Raw genomic sequence first — 10,266 nt, 5'->3', positions numbered from 1 at the left:
ACTGATTTTTCCACCTTAATCCATCATGAGCTGAGAGACATGAATTAAAATTTTCTGCTCTAAGGTACCCCTGCTTCTTCTTACATTCTCTGAGCTTTTGTTCTGAGTGTTGATGTTACATTATGATGTACTAATATCCATAATTGCTAGACTTCTTTGTGGATTGCATCCTTTATCATTATAAAGTGACTTTTTTGTTTCATACAATGCCTTTTGTCCCAAAATAAAGCCTGTCTGGTATTGATTGTTGTCCCTGCTTCTTTTTTATGCATTTGCCTCAAAGGCTTTTGTCTTTCACCTTTTGTTTTTACTGTACCTCTGGAATACAGCCCTTCACTGGGTTTTTCTTCCTGAGTACATTTAACCCTTTAGTGAAGTGCAGATATGTTTGAGGTCAGTTCTGTTACTATTATACTCTCTACTTTTGATTGTACCTTAAGAACATTTTTTTGCTGTAGGTTCTCTGTGAACTTTACTTCGTTATGTTTGTTTTAATTTTAGTATTTGGAAGGACTGGAAGTTTGCTTTAGTGGTTTCCTTATAAATCTTACTTTATATATTCTACTGTATCCTGCATTAACTTCACATAATGAACAATTATAAAACGAGCATATCTCAACTTCCTCTGCTCCTAATTTCATTTGGGCATATTTGAAAATCTCAGCATTTACCTTTATGTTTTTACATATACTTATACATCTATAAATTGATTTACCAGATTTAAATATATTTTTTGTCTCTGGTAATGACAGACGTGGACTTATACCACCTCTCAAATGCCCTTGTCTTTCCTTTTCTAGTCCTCAATAGTCACAATGTTTCTAGACTGTCCTCATATGTAACACTTATATTTTCTCTTGTTTTAGTCTTAGTTTCACAGTTAAATGCATTAACACGTCCACCCCTGGTTCTCTTGCCACAGGTTCTCTGTTTGTCTTTTGATTGGCCAAAATTTTTTTCTGGTAGTTTCTTTGGGACAGACTCATTTTAATAATTTTCTCTAGATTTTGAATTTGTAAAACTTATTTGTCTTTTGCCTTTATATTTGAAAGACAAATTGGCTAGCTATGAAGCATTCGATCTACAAGTTCCTTCTTGAGGACTTTGTAGCTGAATGTTGTCATGGTAACATCTGAGGCCAGTCTAATGATTTTCCCTTCTGTGGGACTTGATTTTTTTCCTGGCTGTCCAAAGAATTCTTTATCTTTAAAATCCAGTAACATTACTAGCATCCTTTGCCATTTTTTTCCCGAGACATGTACCCTTTAATTTGTAGACACGAGTCTTTTTTAACTTCTAAAAATTATTCTTGAATGATGTTAAATTTTTTCTTTTACATTAACATTGCTCTTTTCTTCAGAGAAACTGATTAATTGTGTGTTGGATATTCTCTGCCTGTTTTCCACATCTGTCCTTTTCTCTCTCTTTCTCGTAAGTCATGTATTAATTTTCATTTTGCTTGTTTTTTTGTCAGTCCTGTCCGTTTCTTTGACTGTGTTTTTTTTCAAAGAACTGTTTTGGTCAGTTCTTTGTCTGTTTCTTTGACTGTGTTTTCATCGGTGTTTGTATTTGCATTTTGGTATAGCTCTCAGGTTTACACTTCAGATGTGGTTTTATGTTTGTCTCATACTCTTTTCCTGAGCTTTGTCACTTTTTGTCCCATCTTCTTCTGTTTTCTCTTAATATTTTTATCTCTACTTTTAGCTTTTGTCTATAGAACTGACTCCTCTACTAAGTTTTAAAGTTTTCCTGATCATGGTGAAATATTTGGTATGTGTTAGAAATCAGCAGAAAGTCTCCTGATGACACAAGTTGTGTTTGTGGTTGTATTACTTTAGTTTTACTTTCCCCTGGTCACACTAGGTTAACAATTAATTCACAAAGTACACCTCTCCTGTGCAACTCTAAGACATTATTTCCTGCAACTATGGCTTCTCTGGAATTCCTGGTTCAGCCCCACCTTCCCTGCTCTGAACACCTGCAAACTTGGTCCACGAACACTTTAGTCACATGTCCTCGACCGTTCCCCTCGTCTCAAACAGGATTTTTAAGTTTCGCTGTGGTTTTGTCCTTTTCCCCCTAAGGTTTGCCACTACTAGCAACCCTTCTTGGTCTACTTCCAAACTTTTATTGCATATGGTAGACATTCCTCGTGCATCAAGGTTCAGGGCTGCAGATACCTTTCTGTTCTTATTTTCTTTTTTCCTTTTGGTTAATGTCTAATAAAAGGAGGGAGAAATCACTGTCTTTCTCTTGCCATAAAAACTGCTGTAATTGTTTCAATTTGCATCTCGTTGTTAGTGAAACTGAATATTGAAAATACATCCTGAATAGGGGATTTCTAGCAAATACAGTATAATCCTCAGTGTAACCAGATAGGGATTGACTTCATTTAAGCACATTCTGCAAGTCCTGAAATTCTGACACTGTGCTCTCGGGGAAACAGAATTCTAGTGGCTCTACTCAGACCATGAAAATTTTATCATAGTAACTGGGGTCCAATTGATGCAGACTTTATAAAGACAACAACACAAGGCTTTTTGACAGTGACTAAGCCACACTTGAATGAATTAAATACAGTTTTCTTAGCAGTAACTTAATAGTGTGTGTATAGTGTTAGTGTGTGTGTGTGTGTACATGTAAAGCAACCTCCGTGACATTCATAGTGTTGCTTATCTCTCCTCATTTAGGACCTGATGAGCCTGAGCAACGCTTCTGCATCTTGGTCCTCTTTTGCTATTTCCCTGTCACATCCTGACTCTGAATCATGGGCTGACCCTTTCCTGTGCTCCACGTGCTCTCATGCTCTGTATCCTCACACTGGAATGGCCACATGCATGGTCAGAATCCTCATGCTGATTGTGAGAATTCTCTGCATCTTACACAGTGCCTCACGTTCAGAGCCTCCAGCTGCTCTCCCACATTGTCCCACCCCCTGACCCTGTGCACCCCTGAAAGTAAGGAGGCCTGGTTTCCTCCACAACCTGCTCTGCAAAACATCTGGCATGGCTCTCCTGAGCATGTGTGTGCTTCCTTGATCTCTACTGCAGCTCTAGGAGGCTTTTAACCTGCTCCAGTTTTGTTGTGGCAGGGAAAGCCCAGTGCCATATCTTCAAGGTTCCTGACAGGCCTCAGTGTGGACACTGCCCCCTGAGGGTGTTCCATGTGTCTCATAGTTCCCTCTGCCCCAGGCTGCACCCTCTGGGTCTGTCATTTATCCACCTGTCTGGCGAGATGCGAGCCTCCCCAGTCACTGGCTGTGGTGTCACACGTCAGCTATAGCTTGGTTTCCAATTACTGCCCTAAATGTACTTAAGGAAAACAAAGTAAGTTTTTAAAGGAAAACTTAAGTAAGTTTTTTCCCCCTCCAAATGCAGGTGTCTATAATCACCTTCCATGGAAGCCCAGAGAGCAAGGTGCAGACACTATTTGGTAGGGTACTTTCAAGATTCTGGATCCTACCTGTGCTCAGAGCAGAATCTGAAAGGCTGCCATGCTGGAGGCTTGGATGCAGGACTGAGAGTTGCAGGCCTGGTCTACAGGGCATCCCTGCTGCTGGGGAGAGCTCCACCCAGCAGGGGAGGTAGGTATTTGCAAGATAATTAGAGGTGCTCCTAGCCACAGGACAGGACACCCTGGGCTCTGTCCTAGGTGCTGCAAGAAGCCACTGAGAGTTCTAAGAGGAGGCAGCTGATGAAGATGCTGCCACTGCTGCTGGTGACACAATCAGTCTTGTTGGAGAATAGATCGGAGGGAGCCGGAAGGGAGGGAGTCAGTTTCCAACAGTGTTTGCAGAAGGGAAGGCCTGAATCAGGGCAGCTCCACTGAAGGTGCAGAGGGGCTGGGGAGGGCTAGGACGGGGCTGCAGTATCGTGGTGGACTTGACAGGTCTGTGCTCAGCTGAAAGGGGAGGGAACCCCATGTGATTCATTCCTTCACTTCCCTCCCAACCCCTGGCTTTGGGTACAAGAGACAAGGACCCAGACAGCCAGCATGCTCCAGACTGTTTTCAGCCAAGATGGTGTGACCACGGTGGTGTGCACAGGACACTCTTCTTACTTGATGGCAGTCGTATCTGGCAGACTCTCAGATTCTCTCACTAGGGGGTAATGATCAGGTAGAACAGTCTTGAAGCTTCTTCCTTTGCATTATAAATGCACTCATGGGAGAGAGTCCACAGATTTATGGTAAATCAGGAGGACGGGAGTAAAAGAAGCTCCCCCTCCATCCTCAGACCCTCCTCTAGAGCCCCTGGATGTTGGGGTGCAGGACAGAGGTGGGAGAGGTTGTGGGGACTTGCTGTTACTGAAAATGAAGGGCCGGGGTGGAAGAAGACATTAGCTGGGTTTTTTGAGGAAAAGAAAATTATTTTTCCATCACTGCAGAGCTTTCAAATTAATTTATTACAATCGGAAGAAAAGCACCAGTCCTCGCACATGTGTGATTTAAGGCTTGGCAGGAGCCACCCGCACAGTGGGAGCTGAGGACGGAGAGCAGCCACCCCTGCTGGCTTCTGTCCCTGCCAGCACCCTCACCTGCCGAAGGTCTGATCCCTCCCATCCTCCTGGCCCGGCTCACGGCCACCAGCTCAGGGAGCCAGGCCAGGGCTCGGCCGACTGGGTTCTGCTTCTGGTTCTTCAACTGACCCCTGTGTGGCCGCACCTGCTGCACACCATCGTCTGGTCCTGGGTGTCCCCGTCGGTACCACGAGTCACACGGACCAAGTTCTCCCTCTTGCTTACTTCCCAACCCCGCAGATGTCTGTCTCAAAAGAAAAGAAAATCCTTACTCTATCCATCGTCTGAGCCCTGATGGCTCTCCTTCCTGCGAGAGCAGGTGTCACCAAGTGATTCTGACATTGTCTTTGGTGAGGAGGGCCAAGCTGCAGGTCGTTTTCCTGTGACAGGGACCAGGGAGCCGAAGGAGGTGAGGAGGTAGCAGCTTTGCTCAGCCCTGTCCCCTGAGAGCCCTGCTGGTGTGCCAAGCCATTTTGATCCATCTGTGGTCTTAAGCGATGAGGAAGAATGTGGCCCTTTGAGTCTCAAATAGTTTCTCCTGGGATTTTGCCACAGTGGGGCTGGGGCTAGCTTTCTCTGAGGATCCTCAGTCCTTGCACGGGAGGCCTCTCATTTGCTTGCTGGAGCCTGACCTGGAAGAGCTGGACAAGCACAGAAAACCATGGTGCTGCCGCCTCTGTCACAGCGGGAGGACAGCCAGCGCTGGGGGCTCGAGGCTCCCCTTCAGGCGGGTGTCTGGACACAGTGGATGCTGTGATGCCCCATCCAGCTGGGGGCTGCATTTCATGGGGAACAAAGGGCACACAGCCCTTCGCTTGGTCTCTGTCTCTTGATCTCCTCCCAGTTTTTCCTCATGGGGATGAGAGAGCCCAAGGGTGGCCTAACCCAGAGAGGGCAGCCCTCCCCAGCCTTGCAAGCCAGAAGAGGCACGTCCAGGCCCTTGGGCGGACTCCTGCTGTCTGTGGAGGGGGTGAATTTAAGTGAGTCACACACGTGGCCTTCTGTGCTGTGTGTCTCCTCTTCTTATGAGGACGCCAGTCATTGGATTTAGGGCCCACCCTAATCTGAGATGAATTCATCTTGAGATCCTCACCTTAATTACATCTGAAAAACCTTATTCCCAAATAAAGTTACATGCTGAGTTTCCAGGTGGACATGAACTTTGACGGGACGATATTCAGCCCACTACAGAGTCCCTTCTAGCTCTGAGCTTTGAAGCTGCCAAGTCTCCCGACGTGAACAACCAAAGCACACGGGACTCGGATTCCTCTCACTCCTGCTGCCGCTGACCCATCCACGTCCGCATCCCTGTTCTTGCTCGTCAGCCCCCTTGGCACCGACCACAGCTGCCACACTGAGCTCCAGCCTTGTCCCCTCCAGGCCAGCTTCCTCCCATTGGCCAGGGAGGACCTAGCTGTGCCACCTCAATCTTGAAACCACCCAAGGACCCCACTGTCCTCAGGAGACAGCCTGTGCTTCCCAGTGTGGCAGGCCATTCCCTCTGTGCCCTGGTGACAGTCCTGCCAACGCCTCACCCAGCCGTGTGCCCACCAGGGCCAGGCGTCCTTCCTCAGCCTCGGGCCTTTCTCATCTGGACGGCTTCTGTGCGCACCCGGCTCTTGTGCCTCTCCAGCCTCGGATCAAGTCACCTCTGCATCCACCGCTCCTGGCCTTGTCTGGCCACTTCCTTGGCAGGAACCTTTGCTCCACTGGCACTGTGGACACTGTGAAGTCCCCAGGCCTCTCCTCATCTCCCACCTCGGCATCTGGGTACTGGCTGTGGAGGGAGTGGATGAGAGCACGTGAGTGGGGCCAGGAGCCGGCTGGATGGTAAACCCTGGCTCTGTCCTCCCACGGAGCCTCGTGCAGCCCCCTCGGTCACTTCCCGTCGTGACAGGGGCGGCCGAGCAGCGTCCTCTCCCCACCACAGAGCAGTTAAATCCTCCCCCAACAATACTTGCAAAGTGATGACAAACTCCAGAGTGGCGTCCTGGGCGCACGAGCCCTGCCTCGCCATTATCTCTGACCATCCGTCTTCCTCTCCAACAGCACGCGGTGTCTGCAGTATTTCATAATTGGTGAGATGAAGAGCCCCTATTTTCCAAGATGTTAGGAATAACTCAGTTTTAAAGAGCACGTCCTAACAACCGGAATGGGCCTATTATTCCAGAGGAATCCACCGAGAATCGTTGCCATGCAAGGTAGGAAAATGTGCCTGAATTATTGCTGAAACTCCGCTAAGAGACTCACGTGCCCCATTGCCAGGAGAGATGCTAATGCCCATTTGTTAAGAATGTTTTTGAGGTTTATTTCCAATAGAAGGATTTGTTTTATTTAAGTGTGTCCTCTGAAATGCTCGTGGTGACAGACTATCCATCGGGTCCTTCCCTCTGGCTCTCCAGGGTCTAGAGTGTCAAGCCAGGTAAGTCTGGGAGTTGACGGAGGGCCTGGTGGCATCCCAGTCCCATGGGGGGTGTGGGAGAGAGGGCTGGCCTCAAGCGGGGTCGGCAGCCTTTGGGGACGAGAGGAGATGTCCATCACCAAGATCTAACCCAGCATCTCCCTGGGCGAGGCCACCTGTGCCCACATCATTCGTGCTGTGGAGCATTCACCGTATCTGGGATGAGTCGGTGGGGGTCATGATTTTCATGGATGCAGAGAAGAGTTGGCAGATCAGAAATGTGAGACCCTCAAGGGACTTGTAGGGCCACCTGCCCTTGTCCCACCCCCATGGGGTTTTCTGGAGATGAGCAAGGTCGTGAGGCTTCCCCACAATGGCAGAGTGAGTTGGTGACACTGTAGGGGCCCTCAACTCCAAAGCCAGTGTCCTTCCCACAGCAGCGTGACCTCCCCATTGAGTTGTGGAAGTCCTGGGTTTGGGGTGCTGGCCAGAGCAGCCTACCCGACCTGGAAGTTCTCCCACCTAAACCACCAGTGAATTCCCCTGCTGGGTGGGCGGCTCCCACCTGGCCTTGCGCCTCAGCTTCTGCCATCCTGGGCCTGTGTATCCCCTCTTCCTATCAACCCTGGGTGGGCAGTGGTGACCCTTCTCTGTGGTCCCCTCATTCCCCAGGCTGCTATTTTACACTGTCTATAGAGAGACAAAGAGGCCAGGTTTCTCTTCTCGGGACCCCAGTGCCAGCAGGGTGTCTGGGCCTTGGGCACGCACCACACAGGGTATCTGGGGACATTGAGGGACCGTGAGCTTCATCTCCCTGTAACACCAGGTACTCCCAGGATCCGCTGCCTCCTGACTTCTCTTTACTCCTTGGTTACCACCTGGACTGATTGTGAGACAGACTTCGAGGCACACAGAGGAAGGAGAGGGAACAAACATTTTTTGGGAGCCGTGTTCCACTTGGCAGACTGGAGAGGTGCCCAACACCTCCTTGTCACAGCCATGCTGACTTCCTGCTACCCCTGTTTTCCAAGGGATCCCTACCAGCTACAAGGCAGCCCCAGCCGAGGCCAGGAAGCTTTGCACTAATTAACAGCTTTATCTGGAAGTGCCATCCGGTCTTTGTGCAAGCTGGAGAGCTGCTCCTGCATTCTTCTCTAGAAAAAAGAGCTTTGCACTTGACGCCGAATGTGATGCTGCAAAGTAGGCTGGAGCCCTGGGGAACAGGTTTGTTAGAAAACATAAAGGAGAAGAAAAGGGCTGGTGGGATGTTTGCTCATTGGCCGACATTCATCCAGCCCCCGTGGTGCAAGGCCCATGCGCTCACAGTGTAGACCCAGTGATCCCTGCCGTTGAGGACCCAGGTCAGGGCCTGCCCATGCACACAGACCTGGCCTGCCACTGCTAGCATCCACCTGCCCCCTGGAGCACCTTCCCTGGCAAAACATCCTTTGGACAGGTGACACCTTCAGGTGCGGCTTGCTCAGGCACAGCTGCCACTCCTCGTCGTCGGCCAACTGCTCCATTCACCGTGGAGGCCGTGTGGGTCACTCTCCTACAAGCAGGCCTTGTGTGACTTGCTAAGTGTTTAATAAAATGTGAGGCCAACTTCTAAAACCTGAGAGGATTCATATAAACTTTCTATTTCTGTATTTTTTCATTGCTATTTTGAAAAGTTAAGAGATTTAAGAGAGTTCAGAGTTAAGGTCCTGCTTGGCCTGGATTTCCATGGGGCCACATTCTACTGGGAACAAGTAGGCCGTCCCCTGGAAAGGGCCACTGGTCTCCTGCTCACCACCATCCTGGGGCCAGTCCTGTGCCAGGTTCCTGGCTGCCTGTGCTCCTCCAGGAGCTCGGTGGCCAGCACCCGTGTTGGTTGCTCTGGGCTGAGGCAGGCTGAGCCATGGGCTGCGAGGAGCCACAGACCTCATGCGGGGTGGCGGGTGAGGGCCTCCTGGCAGATCTGGGGTGTGGCAAGAATGTACGAGGACAGTCTGAGGACACTGATGGGCCCCAGGGAGGCAGAGTTAGGCCAAGTGCCTGTGTTTCTGAATGTCCCGATGCGTGTTGTCGCAGGAGTCACTGATGTGCTGGCAAGGGCGTGTCCTGGGCGTGGGGAGGAGGGGACAGGAGGACCTGCTTCAGTCTCCACCTTACCGGTTACTGTCTGCGTGGTCTTGGACAGTGACCCCACAATTCCGAGTCTCAGCGTTCTCATGTGTAGACTGGGGTGCATGATACTTCGTAGAATTACCGTGAGAATGAGAAGGAGAGATACGCCTGAAGCCCCAAGCCTGCCCCTGCGACGTGTGAGTGCTCAGAGATAATCATGCCTCCCTCTCTCCTCCTCATCTCCTTCCCTTCCCTTCATACAGTGAGTCTGAGACTCTGCTTGTGGCCCACCGATCATCAGGACCGATGTGGCCACAGGCTGGCCCAGGCATTGTGACCCTGGCACTTCCTAAATCGTCCTGCGTTCCTTGGCTTTGATATTGTGGCGGCGATTCTTCTGCAGGTTGACACTTGCTCATTTTCTCATTTGAAGCCAACCAGACCACTGTGCCATGAGCACCGTGAGTGCAGAGGACCCCGGGGACTCAGAGACGCTCATCGCTGAGCTAAGGACAGAACCAGGAGCTGGCGAAGCCGGGACCAGAGCCCCGTCTCCAGGCGTCCTTCCACGGGCTGCTGACGTGGCCAGCACGTTGCAGGTGTTGCCGCCCCGAGAGCACCAGCACTGGGTGGGGTGCCCTCACTCCCGGCTGCTCTGACCCAGGCTCCTGGGCCTGGAGGGGGCAGCCTCCTCCACCAGCTGCCATGCTCTGAAGCTGGCACTTGTCCACACACACAGTGCCACTCAGAGATGGATTGGCCCCAAAACCAGAGCACAAAACAAATAAATATTTGTTCCAGAAACTCTTGTGATGTCAGTTCTATTGTAAGTACACTTGGTGTGTGACAGGCTGATAAATCTTGCCTGTGTTAAGATTCTCCCTGCTCTGAGCTCTCGCCCTGACTGCTTGTCATTCCTTACTTGTGTGGCTGTGTCACCGAGACACTGCTCTCTCCTCCACCTCAGCTCAACACCCAGCAAGAATCTCAGACCTGGGAGCCACCAATCCCACCCGTCCCCTCCTGCCTCAGCAAAGGCCCCTTTACCGCATCCACTTCCTCGTAAGAGTGAGGCTGCTTTGGATAAAATGCCACCAAGGTGGGGCAGCCTGTGTTTCTGGGCCCCCTTCCATGCCTAACTTAGCAGAGGGGATGCCTCTGGATCCTCGAGGAGGGAGGCTGGCCCAAGGTGTGAGGTGTGAGGCTCACCACGTGCCCACCACCGCAGACTTCCGTGGT

General features: G+C 50.3%; 1 protein-coding gene across 1 annotated transcript in view; it reads left to right on the top strand.

The window, feature by feature from the left end:
* Positions 1 to 9,656, top strand: part of LOC103604494 (vegetative cell wall protein gp1-like) — a gene marked incomplete at both ends in the record, with an annotated part of 12,460 nt that extends 2,804 nt beyond the window's left edge. The window contains one exon of the mRNA XM_008589073.1: positions 9,461 to 9,656. Coding sequence (XP_008587295.1) covers positions 9,461 to 9,656 — 196 coding nt within the window. The remainder of the gene's footprint in view (positions 1 to 9,460) is intronic.
* Between the last annotated feature and the right edge of the window lie 610 nt (positions 9,657 to 10,266).

Source organism: Galeopterus variegatus, unplaced genomic scaffold (genome assembly GCF_000696425.1).
Source record: "Galeopterus variegatus unplaced genomic scaffold, G_variegatus-3.0.2 Scaffold5182, whole genome shotgun sequence".
In the NCBI taxonomy this organism is placed as follows: Eukaryota; Metazoa; Chordata; class Mammalia; order Dermoptera; family Cynocephalidae; genus Galeopterus; species Galeopterus variegatus.
The sequence above is the reverse complement of the archived record's forward strand: the minus strand, read 5'-3'. Positions and strand labels throughout refer to the sequence as shown.